Source organism: Zosterops lateralis (assembly GCF_965231275.1).
Source record: "Zosterops lateralis genome assembly, chromosome: 18".
NCBI lineage: Eukaryota > Metazoa > Chordata > Aves > Passeriformes > Zosteropidae > Zosterops > Zosterops lateralis.
The window spans coordinates 12,358,551-12,382,917 of NC_139778.1; the positions used below are offsets into that span (position 1 = coordinate 12,358,551).

Genomic DNA, 24,367 nt, shown 5'->3' on the forward strand with positions numbered 1-24,367 from the left:
TCAGACCTAGATCTGAAGCATTTTGAATCAAGAATTGCACAAAATGTGATTAACAAAGAACATTTTTAGGCAAATTTTTTAGGTTCTGTATATACAATTTTCCTCTCATTTTCTACTATCCCTCTGCCTGCAGCACACAATGGTTTTGACAGAAGAACCAAACCATACTAGTCTTAATAGTATTAAGCAAGAAAAAAACCCACTAATGTCTAAGCAGAAGTTGTAAAGATTTAGTACTATGCAAATATCTGCTGAAAAGGTCAGTACAATTTTGCTGTAAAACACATTCTTGCTGAGGACCAGGCATCTGAGCACTCTCCTCCTACAAAAGTATTGATACAACATAGTATCTATACATAGTCTATACAATTCAGGTTCATACAATCAAATCTAGACATACCCATGTAAAACCAGTAATTGTCACTTGAATGAATCCGAGGGAAATTTACTGTTTTTAATAACAAAGTACTGCATTCTTTCACAGTCAAACCTTTTTATTATTAACCTACCTCATCCAGCGAATTTTAGAAGCTACTGTCAGATTAAGTTCATGATGGATTATACTTTCTCACAATCTCAAAGCTTAAACTTTGATTTCTGACCAGATGGATCAGCACTATTAAAAAAACAGCAGCTCTGTTTTTATTTGGTATTTTGTACACGTGAAGTGCCGCTTTTGTAAAGCAAAAGTTAAAGAACAAAATAAACACTTTTTTATTTAATTATTTTTTAAAAGAAACTAAATATTCTTGAAATCAGCAGGTAGCCTGCTCTAGCCAATGCTATACTCAAGAGTCTGGGACAAAAGGAAACAAAGACAAGTGGTTGTACTTACGATATTTTTTCCCACTGGAAATGATGAGTTCATCAACATGCCTTCTTCCAAGGAATATTTTGAATATTTTCGTGAAGTTAACATGGAATATATGGACTCAAATGTTTTCTCTTAATATCTCTCTTAAAGCAGAGGATTTATTATTTTAAGTACTTGTACCACAAAAAACTCAAGGACTCTGTAACCATTCAAGATTATGTGAAACAGCAGCACAAGGTGGTATTTTCCATATAAAGCGTATACAGAGTTCCAAATGAAAACCATTGGAAGAAATTAAAATAGCCTTCCAACTTTTAAAGACCTGCTAATAAGAAAACACTGGGGGTTCCTGAAGGTGTGTCTACTCTCAGATTATAATAGACTTTTGAGAATCACATAGTAAAAGCCAAATTTTGTTATAAAGGGCACCGTGATCAGAGCTCACTATTTTTCTTGCTTTTATTCTAGTTCCCATTACTGATCCAATCTCAATTCCCTTACTATAATTCCTTATATAAGAAAAAAACCAACAACTATCTGAACAAAAACATTTACCTTTAAGCTGACAAAAACACATGCTTTCTGTGAGCAAAGCAATTAATGTCTTCTCTTTCTTCCTGTATACCCCAGGATCATAACTACAAAACTCCTTCACTGAAAGTTTTGGTACCAAGACAGTATCTTCAAATGTTTGCAACTGACAATATTCTTTGTAGGTACAGAAACCCCTTGAAAAAAGAAAAAAAAAAAAAAAAAAAAAAAAAGAAAAAAAAAAAAAAAAAAAATAGAAAAAAAGTTGCATCGGGTAAATGGTAAGGATTCATTGCAAATCAGCAAGTTACACCAAAGAAGAACAGAAGTTATTATGAATGTATTTACACAACTGCTAAAGTACACAAATACAGTGGTAATACAAATGAAGTGCTTCGAGATACTGGTTTATACACAAGTTTATATAGACAGTCTAACTATTTTCTGCATGATGGAATTTAATTATTACGAGGACAAAAATTGCCCAAAAGTGAGTACAATGCCAGAAGTCTGCAGTCAACTTTTAAGTATAGTACAGCAATCTAATGGTCCAAATACATAGGAAATAAAAAGGCTGTTTTTGTAAGTCCCTCAAACATTACACTATTAACCACAGATATTTACAAGGAAAGCACAGTGAAGTGTAAAACTGCTCAAATGGTAGTGCACATGCCTAAAATACCAAAGTTTATAACAACTGAGGAAATAATTCTCTTATTCAAACTATCAATCCATCAAGTTCTCAAGCTTTTCCACTATACTCTCCCCAAACACACATTTCCCCAGTCTGACCCAGAGTACACACAAGCAAATAGCTAATGTTATGAAAACATCCGAAGAAGAATGATACTACTTAGTACGTGGACTTTTGAGAGCGGCAAAAAAGAATTTGTAAACACCCAAAAAATAAAAACTACGCTCCATAAAAACCTTAAGACCAATACACCTTTAAAAACTGTCTCCAGGTAGGGAAGAATTTCTCAAAATACCTAACTGTTCAAACAAAATCTCGGTACATACTTTCATTTCCAGCACAGAACTTCCCATAATTTCAGTCACAATAGTTCTGGTACTGTTCCAAGTACTGTAAGGACAGAACATGTACTTTTATGAAGCCATTTACAGTAACAGACAATATGAAGAATTTCCCAGATTCCATTACCAACAGGAGCCAACAACCCGTGCATGTTGTCATTCATGCCTAGATAATGACTCTGGGCATACTCAGGTTGAATTTACTTAAGAATTAAATATGATATGCATCTTAATTGTAAAAATTCTCAGGATTTTACAACAAGAATAGGTTATTAAGTTTGGGAGGTGGATTTTTTCTTTCTTGTTTAAGAATTCCATTTTTGAGTCTTGGCACGTAACAGAAGGCCTAAGCCAATGTATTTATTTATTTATTTATAAACGTGGATACTGAAAGAAACATGCAAATTCACTGTAGACTCAGCAGAAACATCTATTTTGCACTTGTAATAGCCTCCAATCTAAACAGCCTCAGAGAAGAGGAAACAAAATTTTCCCAGTAAAAACAACGTTTGAAAGTATCCATTCACCCAAACTAAGCAGAGACAGAATAAGTTTTCTAATTCTATCTAAATCCCTCAAATGCCAGTCTTTCACTGTGTCCTTCATGTTCTTTACCAAAAAAAAAATTTCATCATTACAATCTCTACTATACTTAAGACTCTCCTGCAGGGTGGTATTTAGTTCTCCTCTTCTATGAAACACACTGAGTATTAAAAATTCCTTTGTGCTACACAGAAAGTTAAATGTCCAGTGTGAATGAAGACAGCAAACAGTAAAATAAACTTCTAACAGTTTAAAAACTTTCATGAGAAAGCCGACTCAGAATGGGACAATACATTGTGAACAATGTAATGTTATTGAAAGTGAACCATTTAAATAACATCAGATGGTTTTGATTCATTTACATGTTCCCTGGCAGATTAATCTTTTAAACAAGAAATTTCAAGTCATTGCTTTAGTTCAGGTTTGTTTATATTCTACATTTTTAAATCAGACAAAAGCAAGAGTTCTTTACAGAGAAGTAAGCCAATAATTTTAGCAAAATGATACAAAAAATTTTCTTAAACCAAGTAAAAGATTTATAGTTACAGTAGAATAATAAAAAGGGAGTAAAGTCTGCCGCCTGTGGAGGGAAAACTGAAATGGCCGTCCAGTAACAGGCGGTGAACTCTGTAAACCATCTTTCTTTTCCAGCCCTGTTACCACAGGGTTCTCTTAAGGTCACTGGGTTTCTGGCAAAAGCATCCTGTAATGGCAGCTGCTGGAGTCTCTGCATGTTGCTCCGAGCGCCTTTTAGGTCACCTGGAGAACTCCAATTTCCACTCTAGTTTAGGGTATATTTGCTAGTAAAGCCATTGGTAACATGGGAGATCAGCCATGCATTATCTGCCCTCCATGGCAAAATAATTTTCATCGGTGCACAGCAGACTGGAGAACACTGGTAGTAACCCGAGCAGGAATCTACCAAAGCCAAAAAACAAGACAACATCAGCACATATCCTTCCAGTTAACATACAATTGTCTCGCAACGTACTTTTAAACGATTAACTGCCAAAATTTAAGTGTGTGAATTTAAAATACAATGACTAATACAGTGTTTCACGCCTACCTGTAGCTACACAAACTTCCCTATTATTTTCTGCTTTTATTACAAATTAACATGGAAAATTCACCTTTCCAGCCAGAGGGGATGTTTTGAAGAAAATTAGACAGAGCATAAGCATTTGCAAAAGAAAGAACCAATCAGATGAACACACTATGAATGCACAGTAATAGACTCAATGGATAATTAATTTTAAAAAAATTAAGAAGGTAAAAAAGAAATTCATTGTTTTCAATAGCTTTTCACTTTCCATGGGACATTGTGTTAAAAGATACTTCTTGTATTTGCATAGCTTGACCTACTGAAGTAAGAGTGTAGCATTATTTCAGTACCACTTTCACCACGAAAGTGAAAAACAACCGTACATCTCTGCAATTTAAGAAGCAATAAACGCCTAAGCAGCTGGATCAGTATTCAGTATTTGTTTCAGTTGTGAACAGCTACAAATACTAAAGCATACAGTACAGGGCAACCAACGCAGACACGACCCAGAATCTGCATGTCTCCTGCACACAGGCTTTTCAATGCAAAGCTTCTTTTGCGTATTTTTTATATCTATTTTTTTACTAAGATCTGATAACCAGTCTTTAAAGTGTTAAGCTCCCATTTTCAGTTGGATCTTTTTAATGTTATGAACTGTTTACAAAGCAGCTTGTGCAGAGTCAGCCAAGCACACAAAGCAGAAGGAGAAAACAGAAGAGAAACAGCAGGATTCTTCACCAACTAGAGATACAGGATTAATGCAAGCTTAGGCTTTATAGAGAAAGTGAGACAGCAGACAAGAATTATACAACAGAATTAATTAAGGAACAGAAAAATCTCACAGCTTTTTTATTAATAAGTAGCAAATCAAAGAAGCTCTTGAAATACTTAAGAAATGCATCCCTCAGCCATTAAGGTTCAGATTCCAACGGAAAGCTGTTTTTTCTCATATGAAACGTGTTATTGCTGAAAGCAGAACAGACTAAAAAGCCAAAAGCTGCACACAGAAAGGCAGAAACTTCTACTGCACTAAACAGTGGAAAGGACTTTGGAATACCCAAATTCAAGTCTGTCTACCTCTGAGATGCTAATGATCAACTATTCTTGTTAGTATGTGAACGTTTTTTAAAATACAGATCTGAACAGATCTGAGTATTTTTAAAAGGAGAGCTCATAAGGCATGGAGAAGAATCTAAAACAGTGAAAAATGGACACGGCTGTAGTAGAACATTCCATTCACGACAAGACAAGACAGAGCCTCATTTGAGCAATGCTGTCAATTGAGTCTTCATACAGGTATTTTGCTTTTATGATTCTGAAGCAGATCTGGTTTTTAATGGATGACATACTGCTGCATCAACGTCCTTGGAAAGACATGTAATTCTCATACAGCTAAAATTTAGACTTGGTGTTTTTATTGTTGATATTTGAGCAATTTTAGGGATCTTTTAAGTCACTATTATTGTCAATTCCATTTGAGAGCCCAAGTGGAACAGCAGCAATAACTGAGCTTTTGGAAAGACATTAACTTTTAAGTTAGAAAAAAATCAATGCTTCATCAAGCATCTGACCAGAAGGCACAGATACAACTATGAGATCACATGAGTAGAAGGAGTGAAGTCGGACGTTTCCAAAGAGTTTTTTCCCCACCCCATACAAAGTTTTGGTGTCTAATGAGAAGCACTCACCCAGTGCTGCCTTCCAACGAAAGGAGACGAGCAGCTACTTGCCATGGTGTTCGAAAGGAATGCTATTCTGAGGTAGGGGAAAAGACAGCAATTTGTAACAGTTTCACTGCCCCCATATATAAAGATGTCTTAACAAAAATCCAACCTGAATTTGCAGTAGCAACTCTATCTTTTGAGAAGCTCTGATTTCAGATTTCTGTAAGGCATTTCCATCATATTAAGAGACATGTAAAAGAAACAAATCATTAATCCTCAAAGGAAGCTGACAGGGTCAGAAGAGCAACGCAGATGTTGTATGATGCCTATTAAGATGGATATGTAGAGAAAGATTTGCAGATGCAAAAATGGAAAATGCAGAAGCACTGGAAGTATGGCACAACACTTAAGTTATTCAATGCCAGTGTTGGCTATAGTCTTCTAAAAACTTCTGTGAAAGAGACTTAATCAAATATTTCTTTGTGCAGCATTTCAATCTTTCCTTCCAACTAGAGAGAATGCCTCTATTGCCAACAGGAATTTGCCACAGCTTTGACTGTTGAGTGCTGAATGTGCTACATTCAAGAAAAAAATACTAAATAACTTACTGTGTAACCATGAGCAGTCAGACGAACCTTTCATTGAAGGAAATGAAGACTACTCACCCATAACTAGACTCTTGAGATGATCACTGGTTTCAGGATGCAGTCTGTGCATGTGGACCAACAGAACTGATTCAAAGTAGTTTTTACTGGAATACTCATTATCTCATTTACTATCTCCTTTACTACGCCTCAAAATGTTTAAAAACTATGTGTAAAGGCGACTTAGGGAACAACTTGCTTAGAGAGTTTAAGAGCAGAAGGATCTTTTACAGCTGGTATGATTTTCTGTCCAGACCTGTAATTTAGGCTTGCTTTAGACTTGAACACACCACTTAGAAATTAATTCAATATCGATGCAAAGGCAAAGAGATGATCTAATTATTTTAGAAGTTGTTTCAGTAGGTAACTACTTTCACTTTGACCTCTATTTTGCCTTTCTTTACTTGTGAGTGGTTTTAATTCGAAGCAATGGGTTCTTCATGTTTTCTCCATTATCATTAATTCCTCTTAACATCATTGTGTCTCAAACATTACACCAACTCACTCAAGACATTTTCTTAGCTTTCAAACTGAAAGTAGATTCAAAACTCTTACAGTGCACAATCTGTTCTCCCAATCCATCTCACTAAAGACACAAAATAACATTTCCAGTTCTGTTCGTTACTGTATCACATATAGATTCAAGGAGGAAATTGTGCCCTTTCATAACAAAACCACACTAACCTGTCCAACATTACACCTGCTTCCTCAGTCATTACTTACCACAGATACAGTTCCCCCATACAGGAAAATGGCCTTCACTCCTTCATCCTAAGCAGAATTTGGAGTACTGCAGGAATATACATTTAAACAGACTGCGCTCGACTATTCAGCTCCCACAGATGTTTATCGCTGATGTGAACTCAAAGATTACAGTTTTTTTGCTGTTGTACTCACTTCACATAGTCCAAAAAAGTACTGAATAACTAGTGCCATGGAATTTACATAATTTCATTAGAAACACTTAAGTTTCACGAACCATTTCATAGACATGGTAGGGAATAAATGACACCTATTTTGCTATGCTTCCCAATTACCATTTTTCCACGAGCATTAAATTTCTCTGAGAATGCCTAGTTTTCACAAGAGAACTTTGGTTTCTATTATTTGCATTCACAGCCTTAATTTTTCAGTTTCAGTCTGACCTGATCAGAATTCAGTTTGGCAAAAAGAAAGATAAACACGTGGAGTAGTCATCTGTAAGAACTCTACTTAGAGGCAAGTAGCTTTCCTTGTTTGAGTAACATCTGTGCATTTCACTGTCCAGAATTTAGCAAGCAGCAGCCTCTCCTCTAGATGAATAGAGGTGGAGATTACGGATGCACCACTGCCTTACCAAACCAAAGCATAAAGTAAATGAAATAACAAAACTAACTTATCAAATTATAAATAAAAATTCTAACAAATGTAGTTCTTAACAGAAAACATCTGTAGATGTGCATGGCAAATGCTAAAAGTTGCCTTCTACCAGGAGTATAGCTTAAGCACTTCCTGAAAAAGGACTTGTGGTAGTTTTAACTTAAGTCTTACTAAGGAAACTAGCACACTTGGAATGGACAAACAATTGCTATTTGTTATGGTTCTCTTGATAAGAAGTGATACAGATGACTCTCTATATTCTTACATCTCTCCACTCAAAATTCTCTTTAATGACTTTGCCACATAACTCGAATACTTCATGTTTTCCTAAGAATAAGGTATAAAGACAATCGGGAACTCATGGCTGTAACTGTTAACCTGGCTAACATCTAAGGATAAATTTTGATTACAGAAGAGCTACATTAGTATTATGAAGACTGTAAAGAGCATAAGCTATCTACACCTGCAACTTTCATCATCTTGCCTACTAGAGAGTGAGAACTGGGAAAATGAAAAACGAATTTTCTCTAACAAGCTCAAGTGGAAATGTTGTAAACTGAAGTCTGAGTAAAGTGTTTCAGCCATACCACTCAAGTTGCAGAAGGTGAAGGCAGGGATTGGGAAAACGAAGAACCATCCACTGTGGAAGACGATCAGGTTTGGGACTATTTAAGGAACCTGAAAGTGCACGAATCCAGATGATATACATCCATGGGCACCGAGGGAATGGGCTGAGTAAATGGCTACACCACTAACCATCGTATTTGAAATGTCACGGCAGTCCAGTGTAGTTCCCTCTGACTGGCAAAGGGGAAACCATAACCCCCAGTTTTATAAAGGGAAAATAAATGTTTTACAAAGGGAAATACAGGCTGGCCTCATCTCAGTGCCTGGCAAAATCACGTAACAGATCCTCTTGGAAACTATGTTAAGGCACAGGGAGAATAAGGAGGTGATTGGTGTCAGACAACATAGCTTCACTAAAAGTAAATTGTGCCTGACAAATTTGGTGACCTTCTACAGTGGGGCTAAGCAGTGGTGGATGAGGGAAGAGCCAGATGTCAGGCACCTGGACTTGTGCAAAGCACTGGACACTATTTCACATGATATCCTTGTCTCTAAACTGGATTTGACACGTGGACCACTTGGTGGATAAAGAATAGGCTGGATGGTTGCAGTCAAAGAATTGTGGTCAGTGAGTCGATGTCCAAGTGAAAAGCAGTGATGAGTGGTGTTCCTCAGTATGGGGACCAGCGCTGTTCAACATCTTTGTCAGCAACACGGACAGTGGAAACAAGTGTCTCCTCAGCAAATCTGCTGACAACAACACACTGTGTGATGCAGTCAACATGCTGGAGGGAAAGGGATGTCATCCAGAGAGACATTAACAGGCTTGAGAAGTGGGTCTCTGGGAGCCTCTTGCAGTACAAGAAGATCAAGTGCAACGTCAAGCATGTGGGTCAGGTCAACCTCAAGCAGAAGTAGAGGCCAGGTGGAGAATGGGTCAAAATTAGCTCTGGGGAGAAAGACTTGGGGACGTTCACAGATTGAAGGCTCAATACGACTCAGCACCTGTGGCCAAGAAAACCAGCTGTGTCCTGGGCTGCATCAAAAGAAAAGTGACCAGCAACTCGAGAGAGGGGATTCTCACTCTCTATTCTGCTCTTGTGACACCCCACCTGGAGTACTGTGTCCAGGTCTGGGGCCCTCAACTCAAGAACAACGTTGACAATGCTAGAATGAGTCCAGAGGAGAGCCACTAAGTTGAAGACAGGGCTGGAGCACCTCTCCTATGAAAACAGGCTGAGAGAATTGGGGCTGTTCAGCCTGTAGGAGAAAAGACTTTGGGGAGAACTGAGAGTAGCCTTGCAGTATCTAAAGCTCCTAAAGGGAGCTTACAAGAAAGCTGAAGAGTGGCTGTTCACATGGCAGGTAAAAAGTGCATGTAGTGACAGAAGGGTTAATGGCCTTAACCTGAGGTAGGGTAGATTTATTAGGAAGAAATTCTTCACTATAAGGGCAGCGAGGGATTAGAACAGGTTGCCCAGAGAGGTCATGGACTCCCTATCTCTGGCGATGATCAAGGCCAGGCTGAATGGGGTTCTGAGTAACGTGGCCTACTGGAAGGTTCTCTGCCCATGGAAGGGGGGGTTGCAATGAGGTGATTTTAAGGGCCCATCCAATCCAATGCATTCCCCCTGCAAATCTCTCTTGCCTTCCAATTGCAACAGGCCCACGGGAATCTGTTTAAATTATACTACAGTCACACACTGCTATTCAGTCAGCATGAGTAGATAACAGCACTGGTTCACTGTCTTAAGAACTAAGTGAATACAGCAGTCAATGAATTATTAGTCCTAACAAACTCCAGAGAAGATCCTGACTAGACCGCTGTTGATACTGTAAAGAAGTAACCAAGCAATCCTATACTTGGAGCAGAGTGTTGAAAAGAGTGTGGAAGCAGGTGTGGAATGTGCCATTAAGCCAGACCGTACCATTGGCCCATATCACAAATTATACAACTGGATATTTAAAGAGCACTCAGAAAACCGCCCACTGTCCTCACAGTATTCACATTTTACAACCTAGGCAGAACCAAAATGTATCTACAAGGCCAACGTTGAAATGTTTACAATAGTGTCACCTGCACACTGAGTGATATGCCATGAACATAGCAAAAAATTTAAAGATGTACTTTCATGTAAAACAATCAACTGGTATCACTGCATTTCCATCTGTTACAGCTATTACTTATTTATCTGATTGTTAAGAGAAACAAAGAATCTGAGATTTGCTCAGAATGCCAAAGACCTAGCATACACACTTTTCCAAGAAACCATCTTTACATTAAAGTAAATGTTGAGGGAGAAGTCTGCATCACAACCTCACAGAATACCCAAGGTCAAAAAAGAACCCTGGAAATCATGTAGCCCAATCCCACTGCCCAAAGCACAGTCAACAAGAGCAGGCCACTCAGGACAATGTCCAATTGGGCTCTAAGTATTTTGGAAAACGGAGATTCTACAACCTCTTTGGGCAATCTGTTACAGTCCTTGCCCACCATCATAGTAAAAAAAGTTTTTGTGTATGTCTAAATGGAATTTCCTGTATTTCAATTTGTGCCCACTCTCCATTGTCCATTCGCTGGATATTGTTGCGAACAGTCTACACCTTCTTTACCTTCTTCTAACAGGTATTTATGCAAACTTACAAGATCCATAACTATGCAAAATTCTACCCCCTTTGTTTTCATACTATTTAAAAATACTTCAATCTGAGAATTTCTGGTGGCAAGAATAGTTCGGTGAACAATTTAAGATGGTGAAACTTGTACCCAAAGCCAATACAGAAAACCTCAGCTATCCCCTACTCTTGCCCAGTCATTTCTGCTCCTGAACTGTGTTCATTCATCCCCTGTGCAAGCACAATTATCTGTGCAGCTACATAGTGAAATATCTCATTCAGCTTAAGCCCTGGCCAAATCCTACTTTGCTTTTATCACAATGGAATTTTTTCTCAAACTCAGTTCACTCTCTGTCTTCCTTAGCAATATCCACCTGGCTCCCATCTGAAAAACTGTTCTTTCTAGCAGTAAGATTTCACACGTGAGAATACGTACTATCCAAAAGTAATTAACTCTGCCAATTAAATGATGAAGCCCAAAGGAACCAAGTTCATTTTTATCAATGTGCTCTGTCAATGAGGAACGAGTCCCTGGCAAAAATTACGCAGTTAGAGCTCCTGCACAGTAGTGAGGCACGATGGAAAACCCCCTAGGTCATTGCAACAGCCCCCCTAACATACTGCTTTCCCAGAAATGTTGCAGAATGTCTACAGATCGGCTGATTTCCATTTTGTACATAAGACTGAAAGTAAATTGTACAAAGCCAAGCCACATGCTGTTTGGGACAAGACTGTCAATATGCTGCAGAAGGAATGTTTCAGCTATAGCATAGAGTCAGAAACACATTAAACACTGTCAGCTCTAAAAAGAAAGATTCCTAAAATTTCTTTGCTAAGTCACTGTGAACAGTAAGGATGATTTCAGTGCTGACTATTAATCATTATCATTTATCCTCCTGCCATTCTCTTCAAATGAGCCTCCTGCAACATAGCCATCATCAGTGTATGTGGCCTCTTATTAGCTCTGAATTAAGAGCTGATAAGAGGCAATGCTGCACTACAATATTTCTTCACTACTGCACCTTACATTTTTCACCAAATGCTTCTTGCCTTTTCTGCACCAATATTCTCTGCTCTGTTGATTTGGAAACACGATTCACTACTGTCTCTTACTCTGCTTCTTCACTGGTAACAGATATAAAAAAAATCAATGAACCAAGGAGCTAAATCCCATAATAGTAGGTAAAATGCTGCATCTTGAGAATTTTGCATCCTCTCATTGCTATTAAGGTAAAAATAAACATTTCTTTACACACACATCATTCAGGCTAAATATCAAGCATTTACAAGAATGAACATCATCTGCAAAAACAGTATGAAATCACATCAATTACCTGGTAAGTTCTTTTGGCAAATTAACTTTATCAAACTGCCCTCATTTTTTTCAATACAGAGATTTATTTTTTTTTTACCTGCGAAGTTGACATGCGAGAGGTATCTTGTCGGCCTGTTAAATCAGACGAGGAGATATTGACTGGGGCACCACGATGCAATCTCATACTCACTTTCCTTTCTCGTTCCATACCGCATACTGGACGAGGAGAGGTGTTGGCTGTGAGAAAAATTGCATCAGACCCTCATAATGAGAAATGCCATTTTAGCACGGTCACTGGAAAAATTACACTCTTGTTGTTGGCACATAAAAATACCAAATAACCAAACGAGGAGTCAAGGCTGTTGCTCGACATTTCATAGAAATACAAATATCAATTGCCAGGCAATAAGCATATGCAATCACCTTCAATCTACTAAAAAGCAAGGGAGAAAAAACCAAACCAAAAGGCCAAACTCTGCCCAGAGACAAATGGCCAGTTAGAGTAGTCTACAAAATGCACTTACCCAGGTACTTGCTTACTTACCAGCATGTGAAGTTGGGGTAAGGGGAGCAGGAGGAGTAACATCTTGCGTTCCTCTTAGCCGGCCAGAAGCAGTGGAGGGTAATCCACGTACAGCTGGATTTCGTGTATGTCTTAATCTTTCCTCTCGTTCTCGCCTTTCACGTTCAGCATCTTCAGCTGCTCTGCTTGCACCCTAGGGGTCAAGACTAGTGAACAACTTGGGGGATTATTGAGCTTACAACTGTATGTTTTGATAAAAAATTCTGAAAAGGAAAAACTGGACAATGTATGAAACTGAAGTTTGACAGGGCACCAACTGCTTTGGTGAAATTTCTTGACAACTGCCATAGGTTTTAGTTCATACAGCTGCTCAGATAGTCTTCAAAATGCTAACGTACACAGATACTGTTACGGCAGCTGGACACCTCCGCAAATGTTGCAAATAACCCACGTTGAAGATCAAGGTAAGAAAAAGTAATGGTTCCACAACCTATCCTGGTGACTGCTCTAAAGGATCTATGAATGAAGCCTTCCACATTAAAAGCCTTCTAACTGTAACTTAGTTGTCATCCAAGCCTTACAGCATGGGTCCTGTATCTCCTGCCTTTCCTCATTTCCTGATCTTTTTGTCTATACTGTAGAGTTGCCAGGAGGAAAACTGAAGATAACCATACAGTATCAGTTAAGATACCCAAAACTGACAATGTAGTTTCGTTAACTCAACCAAAACCTTTAAAAACTCAAACTTTTAGAAAACTATGTGAGCTACTTACAAATTTAAGCATGTTCCAGTCAAATACATAGTCATAGGAGAATCCTTGCCGATGAAAGAGGTTTCTGAATAATTGCCTTAGGTAGGAATAGTCCGGCTTGTCATCAAAACGCAAAGAACGACAGAAATTCAAGTATGTGGCAAATTCAGCTGTAATTAAAGAAAGTCTGTTATTTATCTTCAGCTTCACATTGCCTTTTAGTAATTCTGAGTCAAAACACTCCCAAACCACCCCAAACCTGAAAAGCAGTGAATCTTCTTAACGTAAGAAAAAGAATAATGATCTAATACTAGAAATCCGCCAAAGGGACCACTATGATGTCAACCCTGAAAAATAAATTATTTTTCTATCACAGAGCAGGCAAAGATCTCATTAGTCAACAGCAGAGAGAACCTAACAGTATAGTCCTTTAACCAACAGTTGGTGAGGGAGAAAAGGTTTAAAACTTTGCTTGGCATATACTGAACACAATTTATTGTGAAACATGGAACAGCATTTCTTTGTTATGCCATATGGAGATTCATGTCTGCTACATCACAAAGCACACAAAAACTCAACCTCCCAGATAAGTCATGCCACATTTTTAATTTACATTAGTCTGAACACTTGCTTTTAAATGGCAAGCAAAATACTAGTTAAAAGCAAAAAAATGAACACTGTAGTGAATTCATTGCACCAGAGAAAATAGCCATATCAAAATATTAGCTTTTGACTTTAGGTCTTCCAAAATGAAATAAGATATTAAATTTATATTAAGAAAGAAATCCTAACAAATGGTATGAGTGAAGCTGATTAGTCTTCCCTCCTTGTGAACCCCAGAGAAAACATGTAGTTCATGCAGGTAAATGAACAAGCATGAAGCAACATTTCAAACACATCAAAGATGATGGATTTTCATCCAACCCAACCAAAAACTATAGTTCGTGTCATTGTAAACTAGTTGCCGAAGCCAAGAGAGTGGAAAGAAGAGACAGAACTCTTCGTGAAATGAAAATATTCTCCAATGATAGCCAGTGCTACTAGGTTTTAAAACAAATTTAAGCATCATTTTACAATACTCAAATATGGCTTATTATTATTTTGGTGTAAATAACAAACTGAGAAACAGAATCGCTTTGAGGCATGATGCTAGGATACGGCAGGGTTTCTTATGCCTCTCAGAAATTCTAATCCATCAGCAGGCCAAACCAGATGAACCTGGGATAATAATTCCCAAGTGAAAACTGCGATAGCTAAGAGGTGCATCTGACTATACAGTCCAATTCATGCAAGAAACAGTATCCATACAGATAGAGAAAGAGCCAGTTTGCTAAAATGCTGTTACAAATTAGACAACCAACAGGTGCACAAAAAATGCAGCACAAATCAGATGTACCATGCTATCCTTCCTCTCAAGGGCACCTCAACAGTTTACACAAGGGGTTGCTAGAAACGCTCTATGAACACAAAAGATCTCAGTCTTTGGCGCAGTATTGTTACCACGCATGTGGTAAAATCATGGGGGGTAAAATCATGGGAGAGACAGGAAGAGGATAGGGAGGGAGAGAGAAGGTGAAAAAGAGTAGTAGCATTTAACTGCTAAAGTATCACTAAAACATGAACATGTAGGTCTAGCGTCACAGAAGAGTAACTTACAAGGATATCCTTTACACAAAACCTCAATGGGTGTAGACATTTTCTTTTCACTGATACGTTCATATTTCTGCCTCTTTGTTGCTGCTTTCAGTCCCTGCCAGGGGAGGGAGCCCAGGTTAAAATACATCAGTACATAGCCCAAGGACTCCAAGTCATCTCTGCGAGATTGCTCTACAACAGCATAAAAAAGTGAACTCATTAGGTTTCATTTTCTACTGGAAAACAAAAGTCTGTGCAACATGACTGTTATAAAGATCCTTAAAAAACAAGAGACATCTGATAGTTACTATGCCCACAATTAACTCATTCAGTACAAGAAAAACCTGTTATTCTTGCAGTTATTAATTCCTGAGCATTACAAAGTGACTGAATCCCACCTAATCAAGATAAGCAAGGCCATGCATGGTGCACTCTTAGTGTCAAAAATAGGAACTGTTTCCTATGCCTCCATAAAGCAACATCCATTTGCACTAAAATTACAAGCACCGACACTTTTGAAGTTTCTATTTATTGCTTCCCCCAGCTCACCAATTCCAAGATGAGTGTTGATGGATGCGTAACGGGCAGTTCCCGTTAAATTTTTATTTTCACGATATGGAATATGTTGGTGAGTTCGAGCATCTCGATACTTCTTTGCTAGTCCAAAGTCTATAATGTAGACAAGATTGCCTTTCTTCCCCAGGCCCATTAGGAAGTTATCTGGCTTCACATCTCGGTGGATGAAGTTCTTAGAGTGAATATATTCAATTCGACTAATCTAAATATAGAACCACAAAAGAAATCATTGTCAAGAGACTAAGCACACATCTTTTTCTGAGAAAAACACCAGCAATTCTGTCTTAATAATGAAAGAGGCAACGCTCCTTTTTACTGTAAAATATAAGGGCAGTAAAGAGAACATAACTTAGAACACAACAGACAAACCTTCTTTCCAGCTCTTTGCCTGTGTCTATTTTACATTTGTTTCCAAAAACTTTCTTGGGGAAATTTCTTAGTCTTTGAGCAGTGCAACACCTGGTTTGCAAACAGTGTTTGTCCAGTTTTTAAAGAAGAATTGGTAATCACTTTTGACGGGATAGTTTGGGTTGACAGAAACCAAACTAATTTTGAATCTTTTCTCTATTAATACAACTTATTCAGCTCTAAATTTTAGAAACAAAATGTATACGATCTACCAAAAAATTTCCAATATCCCAACATATTGCACTATCAAGAAAACAAAGCCATTTCCTACCATTTGGTCAGCAAGTAATAGGACTGTCTTGAGACTAAATTTCCTTGAACAAAAATTGAAGAGATCTTCAAGACTTGGTCCCAACAACTCCATCACCATAACGTTGTAGTCCCCTTCAGCTCCACACCACTTAATTGTGGGAATACCCACTAGGAAAAAATAAACCATTTATTCAGTATAACAATTCGATTTATATAATTTATACACACAAATCTTCAAGGCTCTTAAGATGAATTCTGAGGGTCATTACCATCAATGTTTCCATTTACAGTGAAGCTTACTATTTTATGCTACCTTCAGACATTCCAAAATTAAATGTTTAATAACTTCAACAGTATCAATACAAAATTATAGCAACAGAGGTCTAAAAATAGCCTTTTTTCTCTTTCCCAGGAACCTTCCAGTCTTTGTACTTACCTTGTAACTTTAAAGTATTGAGTATCTTTGTTGGATTTGAACCGATATTAATACTCACATAGTCTCTAAGATGCAATAAGTCACAAATCAGAAGTTTGAAAAGAAAGACCCTGACAAACCACTAGATCACTAGATACTATTACTTAAGAAGGCCTTAACTTAGTTTCAAAGCTGACAAAGTCATCATGAAATACTTGTCTCTTTCCTCAAAATTTGCAATGAATTTCCACCCTTCCTTCATATTCTTGTTTTTTCCTTCAGTTCCATGGTATCTGCTGTTTGGTGAATCTCTACCAAAGTAGCATTGTTTATGAGATGCATTATTCATTCAGTTTTACAGTATGAAAATAAGACCAAATTTATGTAGGAAGTCAGGCATCTTATTTCATATAAAAATGCAGAAATGGTCAAACATTTTGAAAAAACCTGTATGTAGGTAGCCTTCTTCAGATTTTCAAGTGCCTTACTCAGTTAATTCTACGCATTTTGGCGTGAAATGCTGTAATTCACCAAATTTAAAGGAAGCATATTACTTTATGAAGGCTATTCTAGTTACATGCAAATGGCAACTGAATCAGGCAGGAACTGAAAAATAACTAAATGCAAATGCACATTATTATCCATGTCTAGAGGTCTTATTACCACACTTGGCATTTGAGATACACCATGGAATGTAGTCTTTATGCAAAACATATCCTCATTTAGAAGAATTCAAGGGACTATGAAACAAAGGCAAAACTTAACTACACCGGGTTTATGTCCCAGAACTGTACAGGAATCTTACATTTCCGGAATTCCAAAATATATGAATAAGTTACTGTAGCAGAGCAACATGCACTAGCTACGAAGTTGCTCCTCTCCTACTCTCCACTACTAAAGCCATTCTGTCTTTCAACTCTCCAGCAAGGAAATATTTTTAACTCAGAAGAAAAAATACTAACATGTACAACAAAAATTGAACTGAATTTTAGAAGTTTAGAATTGTGCTACCATGATAAGCAAGTCTCATGAAATGGTCCAAAGCAGTGGTTACCATCTTTAAGTGATCCATGACAATCACTATTTTGGGACCAAACTTTGTTTCACATTGCACTGGGTCTTCCCATTTTAATATTTTGGGAGCCATGAGAAACTCTGGAGGATCTTACTAGTTATCATGAAGCATGGCAGCCATGGATTTGGAACTGCTCCTCTACAACCCTTGCAGAACTGAAATGCTGTCCTCCATCTACCCTGCTACCTTTCCCACCTTCTCCTTATCTGTCAAAAGAGATCCCAAACATTAACTGCCAGGTGGCAGATACATCAAAGGTGTAAAAACAGTAAAATCTTTGAAGAAGGAAAATAAGTTTGCTTGCCTCCACCCTGCATCATTTTGTAGATTTTACTCTCGATGTGGAGCTGAGGATGTTTGGTTTTCACACATTCCAACTTTATTGCAACCTCCTCTCCGGCAGCAATATCAGTTCCTAAAACCAGAAGAATTTAAACATTGGTCAAAATATTTTTAAGATGCATTACCTTTGCCAAGACCAAAACAAAATGAACATCAACAAACTATTTCTCAATGGCAAACATCCAGAGATTAAGTACTTTCAGCCATGATTATCTAAAAATCCTTCTGAAACGTTACAGATACATGGCAACAGACTAGGATTACAAAAGACAACTATTAGACACTAGCACAAGAAGCCAAATTGCTACCCCATTAAAAACAAAACAAAACAAACAACAGAAATAAAGCAAGTGCATCTTCTCAGGGATGTCTTTCCACTTCCAGTTTGTGGTAAAAAGTCTCAGAATTAATATTTACAAATGTGGCACACAGCTTTGCCAATGAAAGAAATGCTAGGAATTCAAATCACCTCTTCTTATGTCTTAGAAATAGAGACTGCAATTTCCCTGGATCTCAACATACACTGGCTGTACCCTGACACCTCATTCAACTTGGCTGGAAGAAAGATTATCTAGATTGAAGAACCTGCAGTTTGTAAAAGCTTTCTTTAAATCTCATGAAATTCTTGTTTCAGGAATCCAAAAATGGCTTACCTGTTCACTTTCAAAGTATGTAGGGAGAAGCTGACATTCTTAAGAAAATACCATTCTCAAAGCCAAGCAACTTACAAACTACAGGAAAAGAGGAAACAGCAAAAGGAAATGTGTGACACTTCATAGACATATTGCCAAGTCTTTCTACTTCTGGAATCTGGCCCTTTTCCACTTTACCTCATGGTTCAGGATCATGTGAAGCACATCACCTACTGTTCGATTTGATCCCCACTTTCAAAAGCCTAACCTGAGATTCACCGGTTGTTTTGTTTTGTTGAGAAACAGCAAATTATCTTTTTGCACTCACTTTTTCAACAATCAGGATTGCATACACTTTTATACTACCTCATTTCACTTTACTCTTTTCAGAGTGCACACTCATCATTCCCTGTATAAGTAAGTTTTCATTACTGCATATTATTTCCCTTTTCTCATATTATTTCCCTTTTCTTATCTGTACTTCTATAGTGCCCTTTTTGGGAGTCACACAAAGCAGTTAGGGCACATCTACATAATTACGTATTTTTCTGCCAATTTTTCCCTTTATGGTTTTTTTTTACAGTATACTGACCTAACCTTACAGTTGCAAAATCCTGTTCCTGTGATTAAAGAGCTACTTCAGTGATTTATAGGCTTTTATCCTGTAAAGTCAGGAAAACTAAAGCTACAAAGACATGCTAACATCCCACACCTCAAAATGGACATGACCGTTCACTTTGGCAGGAACTGATACTGCATGGAATCATCTGAGCTCACACAAGACTACACATCTTTTTTTACATTAATAAAATGTCTTCCCATTTGCATGCACATGTAGGTATCAAGGTGATGTTGCTGGAACACTGAGTTTCTATGAGTGGACACCCCAGCAGGTATTTATTAGGCATTTCACAAAGCACCTTAAAAACCAATTAAACGTACGAAGCTCGCTCTAGATACGATAAGCACAACTCAAGGCCATCAAATGAAATACCTAAAAGAAAAATAAGGCTGTACATGTATCTGTCTCATGCAAAATTCTAATTTACTTGTAATTGTGAAGGCCTCTTCCCTAAGGAGAGCCTTGGAAATAATTTTAACTAGTTTACAACCTAAAAGTCATTCTTAAGGAAAATACATACATAACACAAGAAACCATGAAAGCACAGCGACTACTCTGTTGTCATGACCCATTCCTACTTGACCTTATGGTCTGGGCAACACAACAAGTGTTTACTCTAATCCACTCACTCCTGTCCACCTTTTATAATATTTAGAATATCTGCGTATCAATTTCTTTCATATCGTCCTCTAGAAGGTAACATAAGTGAACTCCTAAATTTTACTTTAAGTTGCCTGTGCTCATTTGTTTACAGTAGTGCCTTACTTTAAAAATCCTGTCCCACAGATGCCCATTCCAAATTCCAGAAGACAAATTTTGAGGTACGAAGGAGAAAAGGAAAGAATGTGGAAGAACCATGCCCCTAACAGTGTTGTTGGCTTCTTATTCCAAAGTAAGGAAAAAGGGAAAGGGTGGGAAAAACTGAGGAAGTCCTTCCCCTCTACTCTGGAATGTCTTCAAAACCCTCATAGCCGCATTTAAGACAAAACCTGGGGACTGGAAACAGGCAAAAATAGTCAAATCTTTCTTTTCAAAGCATAAAACTGAGCTTGGAATGTACACTGAAGTAATCTACAAATTCACTTAGGCCTATCAGAAGGCACATGTACCTAAAAATAAAAAATGACTTTTGAAATAACTTTAAAAATTATTTTAAGACATTTATGTCTACATACATGTACAGTCTGAACAACCAAGCGGTAACTGGAATTTTTTAGAAACTGACCACATTTCATTATGACAAAAAAACATACATTTTCATACATCTGTTCTACCAGATAATGGTAGGCAAACCAAATGGGACTCTACAAAATGCTTTGGTTCTTGAGAGACAGTTATTTCCCCTGGAAAAATAAACCCAGCTGGATCTTCCATTCACATACTTCCATGTTAGTTACTGGCTCAGGCACGACATCTGCGGTAAGCCCTGAAAGTAAATCCATGACGATTATTTAGAAATAAAAAAAATGTAAAACCCAGAGGATTTATTGCGCAAAATTCAGCATGGCATTAATATATACACTAGTATGCAGGGAACTATTACCTTCTGTGCAACTCCACTGGTGTGAGCTGCATGCGTAGAGATAAAAGTGACAATAAACGTTTATTTCACTTGCACTTAAAATTAATACTGTAATACAATCTGATTTATCTGAGCAGTAGTTTAAAGTTAATTTTTTTTCAAATCATCTAAGACTTTTTAGATTTTAACTGCTGTCTTAATTTTCCCCCAAAAGCCCAATGGAAGCTAACAAGAATTTTTGCACAGGCTTTACCACGATCTTCTACGGTCACGTCTTCAATCTTCTATACATGCACTGCAGAGAGGAACGACCATGTTCTCTGTCTCTAGACAACCACATCCCTTAAAAATGTGTATTTTTCATCAGGCATATGATCTGTGTTATGGATAACCAGTATTTCATTATCTGTAGACAAGCAGCTTTAGGCAACGAATTATTTTGGAATGCCAGCTGTGCACTGCAAGATGAAGTCCTGCTGTCTAGAAAAACAACCTCCACCTCTCATACTGCATGCACTGCCAAACATACCACATCAGCTAGCAAGTGACATTATTTTTATCTTCCACAAATATGCAGTCAATGAACCTTAGCCCCTGCAAGTTCCACCTTCCTCCCTTCCCCCTCTTTCTTGATTTGCTTTTCTAAGTTAACACAATTTTCAAAAGCAGAGTACTCGTGTCTACGGCACGGGACATAACGCTCACATTTCTTTGGATTTAACCCACTTCACATGGCTTGAGAGTTTGCCGAATATGTAGAGCATTTTAAACATACTTGCTTTCAAAACTTCTTGTACCCAATACCTGTGCTTGTCGTAAGCGACAGCAGTAGGCTATTATGTTAGAGAGCTGTAATAATGGACTGGCAAAGACAATTCCAATCCTGTACGTTTTACAACTGCATAGCGATCACGATTAAGCGACAGTCAAGCAACAGGATTAGCCAAACTACGAGAACTATTTGAAGGATTTAAAGGTTTTTTTACTGAAACCTAATCCGTGTAGTTGTGTAGGTTTTTCTAGGCCTCACAGGAGAAAGAAACATCCTTCTGACAAATTTTCCTAGTCCACTGTAGGGATATTTAACCAGGGTACGCGTTTCTTTCCCAGAACGTTTTCCCGAACGTGGTGGGTTGTGGGGATTTTAGGGTTTATGTGGTTTCGAGTCTTTTTCGTCCTTGTTTTCAAATGAGGAGATTTTCACCCTTACGCCTATTTTACAGACGAGAATGGTGCCCAAGGTCACTAGACAGCAATGAGAAGAGGCAGCCGAGTAAACCAGAATTCCCGATTTCCGCACCGTCCAAATCAGGACATGATGTCAACGAAATACTGAATTACTGCTGCTGTGCCCTTAGCCCAGGTATTTGCCTGACCCGGCTAGGGCCTCGATGTTCTCCACACAGCCACAAAGCGGCCAGCTAAATCTCTAGCGAGCCATCCTCCTTACCCAGGTAGATATCCCCGAAGGAGCCGCTCCCGATCTTCCGGCCCAGCCGGTACCGGTTCCCAACCCTCAGCTCCATGGCGGTAGCTCGCCTCGTCCGCGACCCGGTTCTGTAGCCCTGCCCGGCCTGCTGGCTCTCGTTCTGATGCCTCACAGTCCTGTGGTTTCGGACGCCATCGCGGCTTTGATCTCGCCACTCGATACTAGCGAGAGAAGCAAGACCGTCGCCGCAGCTCCCGAGCAAGATGGACACGGATTACCGACAGGACCGGCCCCTCAGCCCCTCCGGCCCCGAGCCGCCATACTGCGTGACCTCACTTCCCTAGCGACGGGGGCGGGGCGCGCTGCCGCAGGGCGGGCGGGGCCGGGGCGGGTGTTGTCCGCGCTCTTCCGCGCCGTCGGTCTCCCGGTGTTCGGCTCGGGCGGAATCGGGCGCCGGTTCCTGCCCCATCGCATCGGGCCGTCCCAGCCGCCTGCCAGGCGGCGAATGAGGCCCGCAGTCTTCCGGGTGCGTGTGGCGTCGTCGTTCGCCGCAGTGGAGATGAGCTCCGGCAGCGCTGCGTTCCGAGGAGTGCCCGTTTGACCGGCGGGGCGGGGGCGGCCGCGGTGTGAAGGGGCAGGGACAAAGTCTGAGAGGTGATCCCGCAAATTTCGGGGGAAAACCATGTCATTCTTGCCGGGAAGGAGTGTTGGGATCTTCTCTGCCTCTCATTGTTTATTAAAAAAGAAGTCCAAAACAAAGCAACAAACAAACAATCCACAGAAAACACAAAAAGAGAAAAGATGTCAGTATTATTTTAATAAAAAATAAAATATTTACCCCTTAGAAAACCAGGCTAATTTAATTCTAGTTAATTGTGGTTCTGATGTGTTAGGTTAATGAATTAATGTAGTTTAAAATATCATTTGAAATATAAACAAACACGATTTAAATAAATACAAGCAGAAAAATGTAAGCAACAAAATGAGAAATATAAAATATGGGAAAAGTAAATAATATAAATAAATACAATATATATTATTACATGATATGGATATTATATTTTATATAATAGACATAGATATGAATATACAAGGTAATTGATAATTATAAATATAAATACTATTAACATAAAAAAACCCCATTGAAATATAGCCTAAAATAAAGACTTTTTTTGTTTCAGTTTCTGCCTTGTTGAATTGGGAAATCCAAGCCCAGGTCCTTGGAGAGACTGAGGGGATGGGGAGCTGAGACTCAGGCTGGGTTTTGACAGTAGGAATTTGGTGAGGAAGAAAAGAGAGATCCCCCCAAAAAGTGGTTAAGGTCAGTTCTGCTGGCTTTGAGGGCTACTACCCCCAAAAAATCATTCTGGTTAAATGGGACTTGAAGAAGCAGGGGGATGTGCCGGGGGCCCTGTGCTGGGACCCCCCAAATCCTGGTCCCGGACGCTGGGAAGTGTCAGCTCCAGAGGAGGAACACTGCAGAGGGGCTGTGCTGGGACCCCTCAAATTCCGGTCAGAGATGCCGGGCACTGCTGGGCCTTTGGGACGCCACTGAGAGGCTCCACTGTCTGATGCCCCTCAGCCCGGCCCCGCTGCCCTGTTCGCCTGAGACGTCGCTCCCGCGCCGCCCCTTTGGGAACCGGCGGAGCTGTGCCCCCGCTGCCTCAGCCTCGGCAGGTGCTTTTGGGACCCGGGAAGGGCGGCGGGAGCTCCCCGTTGAGGTCCCGGCCGGGAGTTCTCTGAGGGAAACGGGAAGAGGGCGGGAGCGGGCGGAATGGCGGGAGCGTGAGAGGACGGCGGGGGCTCGCGGAGCCGAGGGCGGCGGGAACGGGCGGGCTGGGATTGGCGGGGCCGGCGCTGCCTCCGCTTGTGATTGGCTGAGCTGGCCGGCCCTGGGGCATGAATTGCGCCCTGAGAGGGGCGGCGGTGTCAGTCCGGCGACGGGACAGGGAGCGGCGCTTGGAGCTGCGCGGTCGGGAGGAGAGACCCTGCGCCGGGACGGGATGTCCACAGCTGCCGGTCCGGGGAGCGAGGGTGAGCACGGATGCGACTCC

General features: G+C 39.4%; 1 protein-coding gene across 1 annotated transcript; it reads right to left on the reverse strand.

The window, feature by feature from the left end:
* Nucleotides 1–1,670: 1,670 nt before the first annotated feature.
* CSNK1D (casein kinase 1 delta) lies at nt 1,671–22,652 on the reverse strand. The gene is made up of 10 exons (XM_083874858.1): nt 22,335–22,652; nt 18,071–18,181; nt 16,296–16,444; nt 15,590–15,818; nt 15,062–15,232; nt 13,427–13,575; nt 12,675–12,846; nt 12,228–12,367; nt 5,654–5,720; nt 1,671–3,841 (listed from the first exon to the last, which is right to left on the reverse strand). Exons 1-9 carry the CDS (start codon nt 22,408–22,410, stop codon nt 5,688–5,690), a joined length of 1,230 nt encoding a protein of 409 aa, XP_083730984.1. The 5' UTR covers nt 22,411–22,652; the 3' UTR covers nt 1,671–3,841; nt 5,654–5,687.
* Between the last annotated feature and the right edge of the window lie 1,715 nt (nt 22,653–24,367).

What these genes read in the sequence shown, in the direction of transcription:
- CSNK1D (XM_083874858.1), bottom strand. Translation starts at nt 22,410, where the DNA reads ATGGAGCTGAGGGTTGGGAACCGGTACCGGCTGGGCCGGAAGATCGGG. An exon ending in CTTCGGGGATATCTACCTGG is followed by an intron (nt 18,182 to 22,334) that starts GTAAGGAGGATG and finishes TTCTGGTTTTAG; the next exon opens with GAACTGATATTGCTGCCGGA. An exon ending in CTCGCATGTCAACTTCGCAG is followed by an intron (nt 5,721 to 12,227) that starts GTAAAAAAAAAA and finishes CCCCTACCTCAG; the next exon opens with AATAGCATTCCTTTCGAACA.